General features: G+C 35.5%; 2 protein-coding genes across 5 annotated transcripts in view; one reads left to right on the top strand and one right to left on the bottom strand.

The window, feature by feature from the left end:
• The window catches only part of LOC115212928 (cullin-1), a 121,864-nt gene extending 106,106 nt beyond the window's left edge, over positions 1 to 15,758 (bottom strand). For both annotated transcript variants that reach the window (XM_036503856.1, XM_029781760.2), the window contains exon 1: positions 15,592 to 15,758. The gene's annotated coding sequence lies outside the window, so the exon portion shown is untranslated. The remainder of the gene's footprint in view (positions 1 to 15,591) is intronic.
• Positions 15,759 to 16,723: 965 nt separating this feature from the next.
• The window catches only part of LOC115212736 (DAZ-associated protein 2), a 64,590-nt gene continuing 58,813 nt past the window's right edge, over positions 16,724 to 22,500 (top strand). Inside the window, exon 1 of one of the 3 annotated variants that reach the window (XM_029781384.2) lies at positions 16,724 to 17,009. In XM_029781384.2, coding sequence (XP_029637244.1) covers positions 16,991 to 17,009 — 19 coding nt within the window. In that variant the 5' untranslated portion in view covers positions 16,724 to 16,990. The remainder of the gene's footprint in view (positions 17,010 to 22,500) is intronic. The other 2 variants (XM_029781383.2, XM_029781382.2) reach the window with 2 other exon arrangements.

Genomic DNA, 22,500 nt, shown 5'->3' with positions numbered 1-22,500 from the left:
TCAACATCACTACCTATTACTTGCCTTCTCCTTTGCAAATAAACATACAACTGCTTTCACTGTCTTCCTTTAGTCCTTCTAGTATTGTCTCTTTTGTTTCTCCCACCTTTACCACCAATCACCACAAGCTACACTTCTTTTATCTTCTCATTCTAATCCATCTTCTAACATCACTCGCTGTCCTCTATTCACCATCTTAGTAATGATGCCCTAAATAGAGGGAAATAATGTATAGTATTCAGGTCTCTTTACCTTTGTTTAATACTAGGCAACGTCACTTATACTAGAATTACAATAGAATAAAATACATCCAGTATAGTCTATAAAATACTTTGTATTAGGAAGGACATCCCTCCATTGACATCATGCCAAAAGTGGAATATATGGACACAACATGGTTCTCCAAAAGTAGTAACAGCAAATATGAACTGAATCAGTCTGAGATGACCCATCCAACTCATGCCAACATGGAAAGTGGATGTACAATTATATGCACACACACATACACATGTTTATAAAGAGATAAAAGATTTATAGGCTGATACACGGTATTACATCATTTATAAAAGATGTTACATAAACATAACCAAAAATATATTTTGTAAAGAAAAGATGTCCTTGAAATTCCTTTTATATGTGTGTGTTTGTTTACGTGCATGTATGTGAATTTCCTCATATTAAGATAAACTTCAATGCTTTTACTATTTTTTGCTTTGTTTTGTTTTTTTCTGTAAGGAAGGCTTAAAGGTCATCAGATCAAGAGCTAAGCTAGTACAAAAGTAATTTATTGTCACCACTATAATCATCTGTACAAATTGACTGTGTATATTGCCATTTTACTAACTAAATAAAAGAATTAGATTAAAAGAATTTGAATAGTTAAATTATTTAATGCCTTTTGGTTACTGAGAGATATTCACAAATTGGCTTTTGAAAATATTACTTTGAATTCAGATTAGTAATTAGCTATGATCCATCTTGATACTGGAAGTGCCAAAAAATTTTGCAAACTGGAATACACAAAGAATGAAAGCTTATCCCAAAGTTATCACCATTAGTTGTTTATAAGAATATCTCTTTTAAAAGGTATTCGGAATTTGATCTAACATATTTTCATTCAGTTGGAAACAAGAGTTTAGTACTGTTTGGCCAAATTAATCTTCTTACAGATAAGCATGTCTATCCCTGAAAATAATATTTGCATAAACTTCAGATATATGACTCTGGAACACTTCCAGTAATGGTATAATAAACAATACTAATTTTCTTTCCATAACTAGGAATTCCTGAGACTTTTACCCACTCTGTCTGGTTGTTGTTTTTTTTTTTAACCTTCACTATAAAAATATTTCATGATAGCAGATTTGTTTTTAGCTATAGAATGTTCGCTTGCAACTCTCTTTGGACCATATATAAATAGCTGAATTATTTTGCACTAAAAAATTTTGAAGAGAACATACAAGGATACACAATCAAGATTGATATCCTTTACAAAGACCAAGTTAAAAGTTGTGTGTCTCTTGGTAGGATGTATACAAAATCTGTTGCACAGATAGATATTAACCTTTTTCGTTACTGTATTTATTTTGAGATGCTCTGTGTTTCTTTCAATTACTTTAAATATAACAAAGAGTTTAGTAAAATAGCTTAGTTATAATTCAGTTAGTGTTAGGAACATAAATTGTGACTAAAGTTTGATAGAAGATTTTAATTCAAAACTTATGAAAACAAGATGTTTGTACTTAGAGCCAGAGCTGGTTTCAGCCGAGTCGGTAATGAAAGGGTTAATACTATTAGCACTCTTTAACATTTTAATGTATAATTTTCCATGCTTGCATGGGTCAGCTGAAATTTAGGCAGATTTTCTATAGCCAGATGCCCTCCCTTGCTACAACTCTCACTTGTTTCCAAGCAAGGTAATATTTCTCCAAAGCCAGAACAACAGAAATGAATGACAAGGCTTTTTGACTCATTTACAACTAACACATGATATCAAAACAAGGACACACACACACTCATGTATATATATACATGTATAACAACAGGCTTCTTTCAGTTCCTATCTACCAAATCCACTGAGAAGGCTTTTGTTGGCCTGGGGCTAAAATAGGAGACACATGCCCAAGGGGCCACACAGCAGGACTGAACCCGAAACCATGTGGTTGGAAGCAAACTTCTCAACCACACAACACCTAGTGTATCACTGAAAATTGTACCTTTGGATTCACTTGTGCCAGACTGCTTTAACTGAATAGTAGCACTGCAAAGTGAAATTATGAATAAGACATTGCAATTAAGATGTAAACCACCTCAACTGGATAAATAAATAACAGGCAGTGTGGATGAATGCTGAAGTTTATTTAGCTCATTTTGCCAGATGGTTGTAAGTTAGTGCAGCATGAAACTGAGATGGTCAGCTGATAGAATAAACACACTATAAGATGTTGCCGTGGCACATGAACCACAAATAAGTTACCCACATCAATTTGTGTAGGTAAAGGTCACATTTGAGCTGAGACTATTAAAAGGTCTTGTCACAAAGACAGTAGTAATCTTTTATGTCAGAACTGTACAGGCTATAATGTGATATTGCTATTTTACCAGCTGTTACTTTTTGATAGAAGAGTTACTGTGGCTATACTTTTACAAAAGTACTGTTTTCCTTTTAGGGTTATATGTCTTAAAATACTGATATGTATCGCTGGACCAGCATTAAAGTGCGAAAAAACTTAGAGCTGCCTCACTGAATTATATATCATTGATTATGTTAGCAGTAATAAACACTGAAGCTGTTATTTTTGCCCCAAAGTCAGCCAAAGGGTAGACCTATACCTATGATCAATGGTATTCTAGTTGAGATCATCTTCTGATGGTACAATTTATAAATAATACTTCTACAATTCACTTGATATAATATAAATACAGGGTTCCTCTCTCAAATTCAACATTATTGATAACTTCAACAAATTTTTCACTGTCAGACACAATTTCCTTATAGTCAGTCTTGATTTCATTCTCATCAACTTCAATTATGAATAAAAAGTTAAACAGATGGAAGAAAAGGAATAAGAATATACTGGCAGACAGAGGAAGATGATAGTCACTACAAGAGAGGAGAGTGAACATAGAGTGAACTGAGAACAAGTGATCCAATGTAACCACCTACACATATGATGGTCCGGAGCGATTGAGTGATGGCATGGTGAAGGAATAGTTAATGGGTATTGCGCCATTGAGTTTACAAAAGAATGAAAGGTAGAGAGTCAGAATAGCATCCTGACTGGATGGCGAGCAGAAAAGATCCAATCCATATTTTGGCCACAATGAAGCATAGTACAGAGAAAAGAGGGAGCGATTAAAAGATGAGCAAAAGGTATGGATGAAAGAATGCAATGTATGACAAACAGTAAACAGGCAATAAAGGCATGTATGTGTGTGAGGGAGAGAGAGAGAGAAAGAAAGAAAGAGTGAGAGCAATGTGTAACAAGCAGAAGAGAGAACCCCTGTCATTCTTATTCATGCCATCAGCATAATACAGTGTGACTGACAAGAGTAGGGAGTGACGAGAAGAGAGCAATAGGGTTATGGGTGCAGGAAGCGAGAGCAGTGAAAGCATAAGTGATAGGAGTATGGATATTAGCCAGAGTGATAGAGATGTGATGTGAAGGATAAAAAATAAAGGGGTATATGATATGGGTGCTAGAGGTCATTGTGTTGATTAGACAGTACATATGTCTAGTGATAGATGCCCTTATATACACATAAATACATAATTTTAATGTTTGTTTTGCTACACCTGGGCAGGTGAGTGGATCTATTCACACAGCACATTGTTAAGTCAATGCACCCCTTTGTCATTTCCTTCGTGTGTAACAGCTTCAGACCTGTCTTCACCACTTCAACCTAAGTCTTCCTCACTTCAAGTGCATGACATATCTTTATACAGCTGTCCTCCTCCATACACATCACATGCCCACACTTATATAATGTATTCTATTGCACATTACACCTGATTCAACTTATGTTTCTCTTGCAGCTCATTTGTATTGTTGGTCATGCACACCAGTATTACACATATAGTAGAGTATGTTCATTTTGTTTATTTCTTTCTAACCTTCGTAAATCTTCTGTATTCAAAGCCCACACCTCACTACCACATAGCACACAAGCATCATACAATCTGCCCTTCACTCTGAGGGAGATGCCCTATGATGTCAGTTGATGTAATAGCACACTGAACTTTCTCTAATCAGTTCTTACTCTGGCTCCTACACTTTCAGAACACCTGTCCCAACCCAACTACTAATTAGGTCTCCTAAGTAACAGAAGCTATGAACTCCTTGTAGAGAAATATCATAGAATTATATTTCACAAGTGCTCTTAGTATTGTGCACCTGCCACATGTGATTGCCTAACAATGACTCCACAAAACCTTATGCATCCAATTTAAATGAGTTACATAGTGTGGAATTCCTACTGCCTCCTTTTTACATTTTGGACAAAGCCATATTTCAGATGGAAGCAGGGTTTTGTCATTCTTGGGTTACTCCTAGGTCTCCTGTCAGCAGGCTTAGTTGAAGAATCCATCACATGATTTTTTTTTTTGCAACATTTTAATCACATGTCCATAGAACTGGAGCTGTAACCTCTCACTACAGAGGAGTAGTAACATAACCTGGAGAGACACCCCGATCTGGGAGCTGTGTAGCTTGTTGACTAATGTTACATCAGAGATCCTTCAAAGGAGTCCCATTTTGGCTACTTGTATTTATAGTCATACTCTTTCGATCATTACAAGTTTTGGCTTTTTTTAAACCAATCCCTCCTCTTCTGAGAATCAAGTGCCGAAGCTGGCACATTAGAATGCCAGCACCTGCAATCCTAGCATCTAAGTCAGCCTCCTGCTTCGTATGACTTGTGAATACAGTCCTGAAATACTTAAACTTCTCCACTTGCCTCAGTGATGTTCCACTACCATTCAGAATGCAATAGGAAGACTTTGTTGAGAGAACTAATGTCTTAGCCTTTGCAACACTAATTCTCATTCTTGCTATGCAGCATTCAGCAGCAAACCCATTCAATGCATGCAGGAGATCATCTAGTGAGCCAAGCTACACTATGTTCTCTGCAAATATCAGCCAACCAATATCCTGCACTCACCAATTATGATACCACTTCTAAAATGGCTGTGCATGTCAATCCAGTTCACAGATATCTTGAAAAGGAGAGGTAACAATATGCACCCCTGCCTAAGTCCAACACCTACTTTGAAATATTATTAGAGAAAATAATGAGTGATATATTAGTGACATCTGTACACATCATCGATTTAAGTGACACTGGGGTTTATTGATTCAGAGCAGGAGTGGAGTTATCACATTGTTGATCATTGTATCAATATTTTCATTAATGATGTGGACCCAACAAAACCTTTAAACCTAGAAGTAAAGCTGATTAAGTATTTTCTTCAGATTTTTCCTGAAGAAATTTTTTTCTCAGGATGACTGATGAGCTCACAAGGTCAGCACGTTAACAGAGCAATGCCACCTCCATTTACTCGATGGAGGGGATGCAGGCATATCTCAGAATGGTATTTCATATACTTGTGAAAACACCTATGTGTAATCAACTTACATGGGCAAGAGAAAGAGACATGACAACAGGTAAAAACCACATTCAGAACATACTTCAACAATCATTAACTTAGCAAATTTCATCCAAATTCATGCAATAGTTATTTATATACCTGATTAACAAAATCTCCAGCTTCTAAAAGGAGTTACACAAAGCAGGGTACACTGGATAAAGAGGCCTTGATAATACTATGTCTGAAAATAAGAATGTATAGTCATGGCTGGAATGCCTTTGATTATTAGTCAGTTCAATGAAGAAGCTTATACAGTCACTCAAATGGCTAGATATAACAATTAAATTTCCTTCACATCCTATTATTATTTTTTTTTTTTAAATCGAAAGATATATCAGATGATGTCCAATGACTGGTTACAGAACCTGTTTGACTCAATCATTCTTGCAACTTCCTTTGTATTTTCCCTTATAAGTCTAGTCAAATTGATATACACTGTATACAGAGATGTGATTGTGTGAATAAGGAGTTCACTTTGTTATCACATACACTTGAGTTCTCTCTCACTGCACAGCATCTTAGCTAGAAACTGTATGGAAGCCTGTGTATGTGTGTGTGCATGCATTGAAATGTGTGTATGTGCATGGGTGTTTATATTCTAAGCTTCACATTAATGATTGTGATGATTGTTGACATTCTCTGTGAACAAATCATCTGCTAGCACAGCACTTTCTATTAAACACAAAGGTAACTTTAAAAAAAAAAATCAATTACTTGAAAAACAGGTAAAGATTTAGAGACAGGAAGAGAATGCCTCAATAACAAAACAATGTCAAATCCATGCTAGTACAGAAAAAAATGCATAAAATAACCAAACAAATACATACAAATGAAAGAATATATGCATGATTGCTTGACCTGCTAGAAATAGCAGCCAAATCTACCTCAAACTAAATAAAGAAAAGACACATTGGATAATTAGTAGTCCTACAAATATCTTAAAATGAAAAGAGATTACAACCAGTATGCTTTTGATGATAAGTTTGCTTGATCAGGGTTGATCAACAAAGAAATTAGTTATTTTTATTTGATTATAATCTAAAGCCATTTGTTATTAAAAACGAACAACTTAGACTAAATCCAAAAGAAAGTCATTTGATTAATTGGTAAAAATTCTATCACCATCATGATTCATTCACTTAGCTTACAGACATGCTGTTTCTTCTATCATTAAACTGCAATGGTATCTGATCCTCCTTTGAACAAGCTATCACATGCCACCATCACCAATTGAACTTTCTCAACATACTTGTTACTCTTACCATATCTCACTACTCAAATACGGCCCAAAACATTTCAGTTAAATCCTTTCTCCCCCAGAATAGCAGCACTCCACCTCTGCATTTACTTTCCCTACTCAATGCCAGATTACTGGTGTTTGACCTGAGCACCAACTGCAAACAATCAGATCAGTCTGAGAGAACTTACAAAGGCCAAAGGTCACTGCCCCTCCCCCTCCTCTAACAGCTCTTTAAAAAATTTTAAAGGCCAAAATATCTTAAAGTTTAGAAACAATGAAAATATTATTTGCCTACAAAACAAATCAAAATGGATGAACATCAATGGAATTTGTATCTTTGTGGTACCAGTGCCGGTGGCACACAGGAATCCATCCGAACGTGGCCGTAGTCAGTACCGCTTGTGGTACCAGTGCCGGTGGCACACAAGAATCCATCCGAACGTGGCCGTAGTCAGTACCGCATCACTGGCCATCGTGCTGTGGGCACATAACAAACACCATCCGGTCGTGGCCGTTCGCCAGCCTCATCTAGCACCTGTGTCGGTGGCACATAAAAAGTAGTCAGTACCGCTTGTGGTACCAGTGCCGGTGGCACACAAGAATCCATCCGAACATGGCCGTAGTCAGTACCGCATCACTGGCCATCGTGCTGTGGGCACATAACAAACACCATCCGGTCGTGGCCATTCGCCAGCCTCATCTAGCACCTGTGTCGGTGGCACATAAAAACACCATCCGAAGACCCGGCAAGACTAGTCAGGCCATAAACCATGGCCCCTACCTGGGACGTAGTCAGTCCACCTGTGCATACCTTCCTCCTTGTGATACTTGTGAAGTCCTGTTGTGGCAAGTGAAAATCAAAATCAAAATCAAATCAAAACAAATCAAAATAGATGAACATCAATGGAATTTGTATCTTTGTGGTACCAGTGCCGGTGGCACACAAGAGAAAACCATCCGAAAGTGGCCGTAGCCAGTACCGCATCGACTGGCCTCCGTGCTGTGGGCACATGACAAACACCATCCGATCGTGGCCGTTCGCCAGCCTCATCTAGCACCTGTGTCGGTGGCACATAAAAACACCATCCGAAGACCCGGCAAGACTAGTCAGGCCATAACCCATGGCCCCTACCTGGGACGTAGTCAGTCCACCTGTGCATACCTTCCTTCTTGTGACACTTGTGAAGACCTGTTGAGGCAAGTGAAAATCAAAATCAAAATCAAAACAAATCAAAATAGATGAACATCAATGGAATCTGTATCTTTGTGGTACCAGTGCCGGTGGCACACATGAGAACCATCCGAACGTGGCCGTAGCCAGTTCCGCATCGACCGGCCTCCGTGCTGTGGGCACGTAACAAACACCATCCGATCATGGCCGTTCACCAGCCTCATCTGGCACCTGTGTCGGTGGCACATAAAAACACCTTCCGAAGACCCGGCAAGACTAGTCAGTCCACCTGTGCATACCTTCCTTCTTGTGACACTTGTGAAGACCGGTTGAGGCAAGTGAAAATCAAATCAAAATCAAAATCAAAATCAAAATCAAATCAAAATAGACAAAATAGATGAACATCAATGGAATTTGTATCTCGTGGTACCAGTGCCTGTGGCACACAAGAATCCATCAGTGCTGTAGTCAGTGCGGTGGGCACATGACAAACACCATCCGATCGTGGCCGTTCGCCAGCCTCATCTAGCACCTGTGTCGGTGGCACATAAAAACACCATCCGAAGACCCGGCAAGACTAGTCAGGCCATAACCATGGCCCCTACCTGGGACGTAGTCAGTCCACCTGTACATACCTTCCTTCTTGTGACACTTGTGAAGACCTGTTGAGGCAAGTGAAAATCAAATCAAAACAAATCAAAATAGATGAACATCAATGGAATTTGTATCTTTGTGGTACCAGTGCCGGTGGCACGTGGCACACAATAAAACCATCCGAACGTGGCCGTAGCCAGTACCGCATCGACTGGCCTCCGTGCTGTGGTCACGTAACAAGCACCATCCGATCGTGGTCGTTTGCCAGCCTCATCTGGCACCTGTGTCGGTGGCACATAAAAACACCATCCGAGCGTGGCCGTCTGCCAGCCTCGTCTGGCACCTGTGTCGGTGGCACATAAAAAACACCATCCGAGCGTGGCCGTTTGCCAGCCTCGTCTGGCACCTGTGTCGGTGGCACATAAAATCACCCACTACACTCTCGGAGTGGTTGGCGTTATGAAGGGCATCCAGCTGTAGAAACACTGCCAGATCTGACTGGACTGGTGCAGCTTTCGGGCTCCCCAGACCCCAGTTGAACCGTCCAACCCATGCTAGTATGGAAAGCGGACGTTAAATGATGATGATGATGATGTATGTGTGTGTGTGTGTGTACACACAAGCACAGAATATATATATACATACACACATGTCGGCTGCGGGGTCATTCCGAAAAGCTCTACCTGCGACGATTTCATCTCAATCGAAGGAGAGGAGCTTTCTCCGTCCGGGTTGCGGATCCGTGGAACAAGCTGCCAGACGAGATGGTGAAGATGCCGAAGACCGCTTTGTTCAAAGCCTCCCTTGACCTCAAGTGGCCTGAACTCTTTACATGAACACCACCCTGTACTTAACTCCATGTCCCCCTACATGGCCTTGCTATTTGCTTTTGAGCCAAATTAACTAACTAACTAACTATATGTATGTGTGTATATATATATATATATATATATATATATATTATATATATATATATATATATATATATATATATATACATGTGGCCGTTGCTAGCCTCCGTGCCGGTGGCACGTAAAAAGTACCAACCGATCGTGGCCGTTTGCCAGCCTCAGGTGGCACGTAAAAAGAACCCACTACACTCACAGTGGTTGGCGTTAGGAAGGGCATCCAGCCATAGAAACACTGCCAGATCAAACTGGGCCTGGCGCAGCTTTTTGGCTTCCCAGACCCCAGTTGAACCGTCCAACCCATGCTAGCATGGAAAACGTACGTTAAATGATGATGATGATATATATATATCATCATCATCATCGTTTAACGTACGTTTATGATATATATATACATATATATATACATATTAGAAAATATATGAAATCTTTGGTACAGTTAGGTATATTTGAAAAAGGAAAAGAATGACTAGTTCAAATTCATTTAATTTTCTAATAATTTAATATAATTTTACAGTTTGGTTTGAAGATCTATTAAGTTCTTTGTTAACTTCAGTAGGGAGATTTCTTAAACATTCCTTGTTAATGCGAGAAAGTTCTCCACAAAAGTTAACAAGGAATCTTTAAAACATCTCCCCATTGAAGTTAACAAAGAAATTAGATCTACAAACCAAACTGTAAAATTAAATTATATTATATTATTAGAAAATTAAATTAATTAGAACTACCATGAAGTCATTCTTTTCATTTTTAAAATAAATATATATATCTCAATTATCCGCACCAACGCACGGTTGCAACACCATATGGTTGTACCTCCAACCGTGCTGTTTACTGGTGTGATTTTTGCTACCAAGGTATCGGTTAAACTTTTGATTAATCTGCTACGAGATTATTCATCTTTCTATTTCACATAAATTATATATATATATATATATAATGTACCGTTCAGTGATGTTAAGGACAAAAAAAGTACTCCATCTGGTGAGAGATAGATATTTAATAGACACATGTGTTACTAATAGTGGAGTTTGTACCTGATGAATATGCTTGAGTTAGCTCTCAACACATGAAACAATTAGTAGCACATAAAAACATGTATTGTGTCTATTAAATTATATCTACTACATATGTGGAAAATTCTGTCTGTGGATGTGTTTGTTTGTGGGTTTGTCAACTAACTCCTCATACATCATTTTATCAATTTTTATGAAACTTGACACATGAGTAGAACTCATGTTTGGAAACCTCATGACATACTTAGATTGATGAAAAAAAAATCGATAATAGGGACCCTGGAAGGCATCCTTATAGATATCTAATATATTTTATTTTAAAAACCAAGGAAAACAACCCATTCGCTCCTGGAAGGGATCCTTAATAAAGCCAAGGGAAATAACTCATTCATCTTCATAAATTGTTTGGTGTAAATGAAATTGAGTATGCTTATTTAGACTTATTTTCGCAATTTATCCAGTACAACGCTTAAACTAGTAAACAGCATTTTCCTAAACAATAGATCCACTTATTTCGGTTAGTGACTTATTCATGAATATACCAACACTAGTGCTGCTGAGAATATTCTCTGGGAATGCACAAAAGCCCTTTTCAGAGTTATTTACTTTGAATTGTTATTATCTCATATCTGATTAGCCTGTTATCACGTAACATGCTTCACGATTTTAGTATACATACCTTATTAGTATTTCCTCCTAGGTTCTATATACTCTGGGAACATATTAAAGCCCTTTTCGGGGCTAATTTATTTCAATTCTTACTATCGGTTAATTAATTTCATGTTATTACATAACTGACCTCACAATTTGGGTATTCATAACTCATTGGGAGTTCCTAAAAACAAGATGCTATGTAAGACAGCTCGGTATTCTATGTAAATGCACAAAAACCGTTTTAAAGGCTACATACTTTGTATTGTTGTTACTGGATTAGCGAAACTATTATGAAAACAGAACCAGGAATTACTGGTTATGGATATATATATATATATAGTATATTGGATATATGTTATCCCATGGAGGGTTGAATTTGCAACCCCTATCTCAATTTGTATATATATATATATATATATATATATATATGTGTGTGTGTGTGTGTGTGTGTGTGTGTGTGTAATGTAGTTGCAATTTGTGTGTGTATGTGATCAAAATTAATCAGTTCCAAAAGCTTCTAACTGTTACCAAACTTTTTGAATAAAACACTTCATTAGTCGCTCATTTTTAAGCTACAACTGTCGTAGCTTAAAGTATTGCCTATAATCAGTAAGGAGACAATAGCAAGATCAAAGCAGCAGACACACTACCTATGGAGAAATGACAGATGAATGACAATGGCGAAAGCCAATGTGCTAGTGCTGGAGGTTAAAGTATTGGTACTATTAAGTTGGTCGGTGAGGCTAACAGAATTAGTTCATATGTGTACATATACATATGCGCATTTACACACACAAACGTAGGCAGGTAATTATAAAACCTGTGTATTTCAAAAACAGATTGCTCACATTTTTATATCCTTTGCTCAATGTTACTGACCGGTTAAAGTTATCAAGAAAACTCCACTCCACAGGTGCTTGTAATAAGCGGGTTCGTGTGCAATTACACACACACTCATATATATATATATATATATATATATATATATATGTGTGTGTGTGTGTGTGTGTGTGTGTGTGTATAAAGGTGAAGGCGTGGCTGTGTGGTAAGAAGTTGCTTCTCAACGACATAGTTCCAGGCCAAATCCTTGAATGGATTTGGTAGACGGAAACTGAAAATCCGTATGTATATATTTATGTGTGTGTCTTTGTCTAGGTTTGCCCCCCTCCACCGCTTGACAACCGGTGATGAGTTTACGCCCCCGTAATCTAGCGGTTCAGCAAAACAGATCGATAGAATAAGTACTAAGCATTAAAAAATAAGTCCTGAGATCGATATATCGACTAACATGCTTCATGGCAGTACCCTAGTATGGCCACAGTTAAATGATCGAAACAAGTAAAAGATTATATATATATATATATACGCGCGCGCAAACACACACTTCTAAAACTATATACATATCAAGCAACAATTTCAGTATAATAATATATTTAATGAGTTTATTTTTAGTTAGAAAGACCGAATTTGACAGATTGCTTAGATATTTGAAGCAAGCCCAAACCCTTTTCTAAATAACTAACTTGATAAAAAAAAGTTAGTAATTGAACCAACTAGAGAAGACCTCGTCTGGGTTGGGCTCCGTTTGCTAACAAAATAATATGCATATGTTTTGTGAAAGTTTGATGTTAAACCTGCCCAGACTTGATTGGATTTATTAACTAAAACAGCAAATCTATGTATAGAGAGAAGAAAGACAAATTATCTCAGATGTTTCTTTCATATCAAAACATTAAGTTGAGTCATTGCGCTGTAAACAATATGAAAATTAGCCACGTTGTAGGTATTTTGGAAAAGACAATAGACACACGTACACCCGTGAGATAATCTACAATATCAAGGTAGAAAACAATGAAATGAATCATCAGATAGTGACTTCAGTTTACAATAACGCGCGTACGTATCATAGATGTAAATAAACAGACACACACTAAGATATATATATATATATATATATATATATATATATATATATATATATATATATATAAACAGAAGTCGTTTAGACAATCGACAAATAATATAAAGCATAGTTAAAAGTGTTGATATTAAAATGAAAACAGACGAATCGACACAGGTGATGAATGATCCAAAGGATATATATATATATATATAATGAAGAAGGCCGATTTATGGGATTACCTTAGGCTTCCCGTCCATAAAGGACTTAGCTTTATGGTGTATCATCAGATCCCTAGGTTTTAGGGATCTGACGATACGTCATAAAGCCAAACTCTTTATAGACAGGAAACCTAAGGTAATCCCATAAACGGTCTTCCCCATTTTTAATATATACTGCTCTACATCTTAGTGGTCTGCTTCTCTGGATTTGTTTTCTACAAACGATCTATATATATATATATATATATATATATATATATATATATATATATATATATAGCATAAGGATCTAATTTGCTTTTATTTAACCATGTTACTTAATAGTTTCCGAGAAGGAAAGGAAATATAAAGAACGAACATCGATCACAGTATATCCCGATTTTCTACTCTTGTCTCCTTTAAACCTGAAGCCTTGTAACCACCTCGTTTATAGAAGAAATGAAGTTTTCATATCGCAACATCAATACCGAGCCACTTTCTGATTTTGGTTCGCTTCACTTGTGTTATCTGTTCCTGTGTGAGTTACGTACATGGTAGTTCGGCTGGCTAGAAATAGTCACAAATATCTCCCTCTAATCACGATACTATCTACACCCTTGCAACAAAAACACAATGGAAAATGTAGTCTGGAATGTACTATACTACGGGCTGAACAACAAAGAAAAGAAATAAAGTGGGGTTTGGCACAGCTCGACCATAAATACATACGGTTTGCTCAAACGGTGCTGATTTGGGACTAAGGACAAAATAACAACTAATATCAAAACAGTTCTGGAATTATATCGTGACACAAAATGTTGGGAGTGGCATGAATGAAAGAATTTTCTCAAGCATACTCTCAGCTCTACGAATCAATAGGTACCGTTTGCCTAAGAAATCATTTATTGTTACTGATCATTAAGGTTCTCGCAATACCTTTCAAATCAACAGGCTTTTCGGTCAATATGGCTGTGATTCGAAAATACGAAAAGGAACATCTATCGACCCAATAAAGCCGAACTTTCTGGGGATGGGCACAACAAAATAAATAATTTCATATTAGAAATAAACATTATATACACACATACACACACATGTGTATATATTAGGTAAAGATATATATTATGAATAAATCATTCTGGAGAAAAGGTACTCACAAAAACTGTTTATATCTATATGTATATAATGTAACAAATAAAGTTTCAAATACCAAAAATTATTTTCTCTAGTTATTGGAATATTGGAAATGAGTATATTTTGTTGATTTTTTTTTCACAGGAGAGATTTGATTGCAAGGCTCTTAAAAGGATATATGATGCATGTATGTATAAATATATAAACGAATGTTTGTATGTTATATATAAATAGTCGTCTAAGAACCAACTGTACACTTTGATATATATATATATATATATATATATATATACACACATACATTTATGTAAATACACGTTATATATAAATGTATACACACATTGCATATATACAAAATATACATACATACGCGCGTGTAAAAAGAGTATGTTCACACAACTACGAAAAAAGAAATGCTTTTAACAATTTACATATTTTGTTCATGATTTATGAAATAAATGAGGTGAGTCCATTAATATTACAACATAAATGCTAACTTAGTTTAGTTTATAATATTAAAATGAATAGGAAGAAGAAAAAAAAATCAATACGGAGACTGAACAAAAGGAAAAGTAGAAAAGGAAATTGTAATAACAGACGGGAGGGTAAATAAAAGAAAAAGGGTGCAAAAACATTTTTAAAGTTAATTATGTGAAAACAAGTAAATAAGTATATGTAGTTTTTTTTTAAAAAAACACATGCAACCCAAAAACCCTATGTGTGTGTATATATATATAAATATATATATACACACAAACACAGGGTTCAAATATACATATATCGTTTATACACACAGGATATATATATATATATATATATATATATATATATATATATATATATACACTTAAATATCGTGAGCTTTACAAAGGGGAAAGCTAGTACACAATAAGTGTGTAGTGATTGTCAACAAGATCGATAATTGAAAAGCATAAACAAATATATTATTATTCTTAAATATATTATTCTGATCACAATAATAAACTAGTGGAAGGAAGAAAATATTGGCGATAGTAAAAATAAGGATTATATTTTTATAGTAACAGATTATATTATATATATACATATATTCATATGATTATAGAATAACTGTATATATATAATCTGATTTTGATCATTCCACTTACCAATAATTTTTTGTGTTTGTGTTTGTTTTTTTTTAATCAATCGAGTTTGAGAAGGGTTTTTTTGTTTTGTTAGTTTGGACAGAAGATGGAATCCAAAGTCTGCTATAGTCCCTCACATTTGTCTCAGTCAAGTGATTTCTTGTACATTAAAAAAAAATACCCAATAAATTATCGCCCTTGTTTCCGCTAATTCTATTATAGATGGCGCTTGTTTAAGTTCCGGTTAAAACTGCAAGAGGTAAAGAGAATTGAGATAACGTTCTTGCAAACCAAACTCTCGTTTCTCCGTCTTTACCCACGTAATAAAAAAAATTATACCTATATTAAATATATATATATCAGTCAGCCAATATATTTCTATAAAATTTCTTCCCAGTTGCAGTGAAAGAAAGCAACTAAAAATAAACGTTAATAAAATACAGTACCTGACCCCTTATCCGGAATTTCCAGAATTCCGGAAATACTGTGCAATATTGTAGAATACGCTGTTTGTACCCTGTCTAAACAGACCTTCTCGAAGTTGGTTAATTTACATACAGTGTTTTAAATTTAGCTTTGTTCTTTACTTTTTAAAGTGGAATGATAACGATTAAAAATACTCTGCTTTAGAAGTATTTTACTTTGTACCTGAATTTGTTAAATAAAATCGTACACTTCGCTTATCTTTATTTTCATCTTACAAACATCGTGTATCAGAATATGATATATTCTGAGAATTTTAAACCGATTAATAAATATTAAAAACCTTGCTTTAGAAGTGTATTGAAATGTATCTTAAATATAATTTAGTTCTTACCAAGTTTATTTTTATATTTGAAGTATCTATATAGACTCTATCCAGAAATCCGGGACAATTTTGGTCCCAAGCTTGCCGGATATTTGGTCCGAAACCAAACACTTTCTCGCGATTTATGTCCCTTTAGACAGTCACGAGAACTTGCGATGATGAATTGATTTGGAAGGAGATTAGGGGGTGGGGGGATAAATAAATAAACTAGACTCTAATAGAGAGTTCTAGGCCTATTTACAAGAGTTACTTCCCCTTCGTACATAATTTTATATATATATATATATATATATATATATATATGTATATGTATTATTCACTATTGTGTGTGTGTATGTGTATATTTACATAGACTCACACGTCAATGCGTTGAAACACTCAGATACACGCAACACTCCCAAACTCTGCCACTACAATAGTAACAAACTACTCTAACCGCCACCAACCAATATCACACTACCACCAGCAACCTAGTTAGCTTTTCAGAAATTATTCCTACGACGACGTTATATACATACAAGTCACCAATAATACTAGTTATCCCACTGACCGTATCAACATCCACAGCAGAAATTTCATTTTTTGGCAACGATTTATATTGACTAAGACGTCATGTCGAATCAAGGTAAAGGTAAAATTGAGATTTACTTATATTTTTTCCTATAAAACTACTACAATATAAGATATAATGCTCATATATATATACATATAGATAGATAAATATATGAATCTGTCTGTATGTATGTATATACTAGATAAATACTTCCTCCATTTAATTTATATCTGCATGGTGAACAAACAGTATCATCGAGGGGGCCCTTTTTCTCCTTTTATTTTCGTCTTAAAGATCAATTTATTTTATTTTATACTATTCAAATTTCATATTGTATTTATCTCTACTATCCTCTTTTCTAATTTTCAACAAGAAGATATTATTGTCCGACTGAATTTTATGCAACTTGTTTATTGCTTCCGTTTCACCTGTTGTTGTTTGTACGCCTTATATATAATATATATATAAATATATATATATATACATAATATATATATATATTTACATATATATATTATAATATTTATTATAAGCAATTTCTGTTGGACTTAGTGAGATATTTACATTTACCCCCTTTTGCTCTGTCTGTTGTAATTCCATCGTTTGCTTCTTTCTAAAATGTCTATTTCGTGTCGGGAGATTATCTCCTATTTTATTTCATTTTTTACGATATATTTAATATTTAGGAAAATGGAAGCCTGGTTTTATCTCCCACTATACACGTATACAATAAATATATATATATATAAATATATATATATATGCACACACACATATATACCACGCACATAAGATTACATTACAGACAGTTGGGTCCGTATATAATATATATATATTTATATATGTGCGTGTATATATATATATATATATATATATGTATAGATATAAATATATATTTATATATGCGTGTGTATTTTGATAGTATATCAAAACTAAATAACGTCTGTAAAATTAGTATCCGGCCTATTGTTACGTTGATTTCGTTCTGACCTGATGTTTGAGAGAGAGGAAAGAGAAGCTTTTCATAAAAATGGCCATCACAAGCTGTTGACTCAAATGTCATCATCACTTGTCGGTACTTCAGCAGAAGGAAAAACGGCGATCGTTTTTAACACCAGCCACAACCAAACCCCCTTCCCCTAGTACCATACTCTCTCTCCAAGTAGGACAGGTCTAATTACTATTAGTATTATTAGAATAATTATTATTATTAGTAGTTCTAAGATAGAGAAGATTTATTGGCGGTGGTTGTGATTTATTGTTTATTTTAGATATTAAAACTGAATTATTAATCCATCACCAGCCTAAATTAAAAGAATTCTTTTACGCTGTCTGTATAAGCAAAATAAAGACATCAGATCCTATTTTCTTATAATCTCTGGTTGGGCGATGAATTTTGCATATATCTCTCTAGGTGTTAGATAACCTCCTTTCGTAAATGGACTGAATATGATTATATTTATATTTCTGTGTGTGTATATATACATGTATATATGCACGCACTTATATATATAAACGCTTTATGTATGTGTATTTATATTTTAAACTACATATAGGTGATTGCATGTGTGTGTGTATATATATATATATAAAATTACGTACACGTATGTCTATACAAATTTGTAATGTAAGTTTGTGTGTGTATGTACTTGTGCGCGTATGAAAAATACATTGGCGTGACTTGCTTATATATTTATATAAAATTTATGTATGTATATATTTATATGAATTTGTTATATGTGTATTTTATAATTTTATATTCATATATAGGCGATCTTTCGTTACAAATTTAGCCCATATATAATTATGGTATATATATATATATATGAATTTGTGCGTATATGAGGATATTTATGAATTTGTCGAATGTATATATATTTTCATCTACGTAGACCCTTATATATATATATATATATATATATAGTGTGTGTGTGTGTATAAATATAAAGTGTGAGTATTCATATAACCTTATTTTTTGCGTATTTAGATAGTGTGTGTGTGGGGGGGTATTCATATAACCTTATTTTTTGCGTATATAGATAGTGTGTGCGTGAGTGTATATTTTAGTTGTTTCGGTAATTGAACTGCGGCCATGTGGGGCACCTCCTTGAAAGATTTAGTTGAAGAACTAGACCCCGGAACTTTGGGTTTTTTTTTTTAACCTGGTCCATATTCTACAATCAATCAATCATTTTTGTCGAACCGCTAGCGAACTAACACCAGTTGTCAAACTGTTATGGGTGGGGACAAACACAAATTTAGTTCATTTAACTACTCCCGTACGTGTGTGAGTGGGACGGCATAGAACATCGATGATATATATATATATATATATATATGTGTGTGTGTACACACACACATACAGGCACGCGACGAGCTTCCTATATACACAGTCCTGTTCACCATCTTCGCTCACAAGGAATTAGTCGATATATACACACGCATATTGCTCTGTGTGTATGCATAAAGTTTGTGTAGATATAGACAGAAATTTGTATATGGATTTATGCACACTCATATACGTATGCGCGTGTTCCTTTGTGTATGTGTATAAATTCGTTTATACACACACAAATTGATTTAAATACTTATTGAAAAATAAATTTATATGCACATTTAAATACATGTGAATTTGTGTGGTTAAGTGTATATATATATATATATATATACACACATACATTTGTATGAGTGTCTTTATCTTTCGTATTTATTCTCCTTTTGCGATGCTAGCAGGCTAAGCAAGGTGCCCGTCCTTTTGGAAACCCAATTGTTTTTCCAGTAAATGATTTCATATTCCACATGTCTTTGAAGGTACAAGGCCACCTAATGACATGGCAACTGTCAATAGGTCATCTGCTGGCCTCGCATCTCCAAAGATGCTTAATTTTTGCATACCCAACGTGCTTTTCCAGTTAGGAATTTCATATTCCAACACATCTTAGAAGGTGCAAGGCCAATATGTGACCTAATGACATGGCAAACGGCAACAATGTCATCATTTGCAGGACTGCCATTTTTTAAAAAAGTCTTTGCTCTTTAATTACCACATTTCTAATGAAACAGGCTGGTTTCAATTCAGGTGTGTGTCTCTGTATATGTTGTATGGTGATATTACTTAATTGTTACCATCTTACAAGTGGTGTGTCTTGCATTTTGCAGTTTTCATGTAAGCAAGCATATCTGGCCAAGGGGAAATATAGGTTTACTTCACAAGACAGAGCAGGAAAACCTATGTGAATGAATCCTATTTCATGCATGCAGACTTGGAAAAGTGAAGGTTATAGTGGTGATCATATATATATATATATATATATATATATATATATATAGAAAATAAGTGTGTATTAGTTATGAAAAATTACCTCTTAAATAACAAATTAATAAATGTAATTAAAACATATTTAAAATTTCAAACCCCTTTGTGACTTGTGGTTCACCATGTATATACATATATGTATGTATATTTACATGTTTATTGCATATGTATTTGTGTATATATATATATGGCCGTATATGTGGCACATATATATATTTATATATGTATGTATATAGGCGCACGCGTGGCTGTGTCGTAAGAATCTTGCTTCCCAACCACATGGTTCTGGTTTAAGTCCATGGCACCTTGGGAAAATGTCTTCTATAGCCTCAGGCCGACCAAAGTCTTGTGAGTGGATTTGGTAGACAGAAAGTGAAAGAAGCTTATATATATGCATATATTTATGTGTGTGTGTGTCTGTATTTGTCCCCTTAACTTAACGATCCGGTAATAAAAAAAAAAAAGACCAGTAGAATAAATATTAGGCTTAAAAAGAATAAGTCCTGGGGTCAATTTCTTCGACTAAAGCCATTTAATATGGTGATGCAGCATGGCCACAGTCAAATGACAAACAGGTAAAAGAATAAGAGAATGTATATAGCTCTAACCGGACATTTATTTGAATTCATGTAAATACAATACTGCTCTAACTTTTAGAGTGTGATTTTTTGGAAATATGATCCACTGATGATTCATTTGCACACCCAAAAAGATAACATCAAAAAAAAAACAGGTATACAAACAAAAAGATGACACCAGAAATGTATGCAAATATGAAGTGCACTTCATATTTGCATACTTTTTTCTACATTTGGATTGATCTTTCCATAAGATTCAGTGTTAACCTTCCCATTCCTAAGGCCTGTATGTTCTAAAAATGTAATTTTCCCAAATAAAGTGGACTTCATATTCAAGGTTCTGATGAAGCTCTAGGATGTAGATTCATAACAATCGACCACATCTTATAGCTGAGTCAGCTGTGAGCTCATGACATTCATTACATAACATTTGTTTTTTCAAGTGTCATCTCTTAATTCCTATTACCACTCCATAGTCATCCAACATTCTGTCCTGGGCCATACATATATTCAGTGCAACACCAGGTTATTAGTCTCTCTATGCCTATATATATTATATATATATATACGCAATAATAAATCTCTGAACGAGGTATAGACAGTAACGACAATGTGAGGTATATTTATCATCTCAATATGGCTAACCACTAAGGGTGGATGTTACTGTAGCTTGTAGCCCCAGGAGAACATCTCCAGCTGGCTATAGGCACACTTTCTGTGCCCCATATATATATATATATATATATATAGTCTCTTTGTGTGTATGTATATAGGTATGGGTGCATATAGATATCTATGTGTGCATATGTATATCTGTGCATGTGTATATATGTATATATATAGATATGTATGTGTGTGTGTATATATATACATATCTGTATGTATATATATGTGTATACATATTTTTAGGTGTATATACGTCTCCCCAACACACCATTCTCTGAGCCTTCCGTCAACTCCCCTCCTTCAAACGAGCCAACAACCTACAAGACCTCTTGGTCAACAGCTTCTTCCCTAAGCCAACCTCCCAACCCTGCTCATTCCCCTGCTCCTGCCCATGCTGCCGCACTTGCCCTTACCTCTCCAACACTACCCTCCTCACAGACACCCATCATTGGCCCTATCACATCACCATCCTTCACCTGCACTTCTACCAATGTCACCTACTGCATCTTCTGCTCTCTCTGCCCTTCTCTGTACATCAGGCAAACAGGACTCCGCTTGGCTGATCAGTTCGTGGAACACCTCCAAGACATCCAACTCAGCAATGACACCCCAGTTTCATGTCATTTCCGCTCTACCAGTCACTCTTTGCAACACCTGTCTATGTTCAGGTTGTCCTTGTACAGGTGCCGTCCGGACTCCCGTTTGTACCATGAACAAGGATTAATCTTATCTCTTCTTTCCTTTGTGCCACATTGGCTCAACTCTCCTCTTCTCTTCATCTAACCTCTGTCCCCCTCACACCTACTTCCATCCACCCACCTCTTCTCTCTTGCTCCGACTCCTACTCTCCTTTCTTCCCCCTTCGTCATCACCCCTTTGTAATCCCACCCCATCCCTTACACCCACTCCCGCATACTCCAACTCTACTCCCACCCTCAGCCTAACCCACACCTCACCCTTGCTTTCCCCACTATTACCTCCCCCACCTCCAAACACCATCATCACTACA

The sequence above is a fragment of the Octopus sinensis genome, linkage group LG6, assembly GCF_006345805.1.
Source record: "Octopus sinensis linkage group LG6, ASM634580v1, whole genome shotgun sequence".
NCBI classification, from domain to species: Eukaryota; Metazoa; Mollusca; class Cephalopoda; order Octopoda; family Octopodidae; genus Octopus; species Octopus sinensis.
The sequence above is the reverse complement of the archived record's forward strand: the minus strand, read 5'-3'. Positions and strand labels throughout refer to the sequence as shown.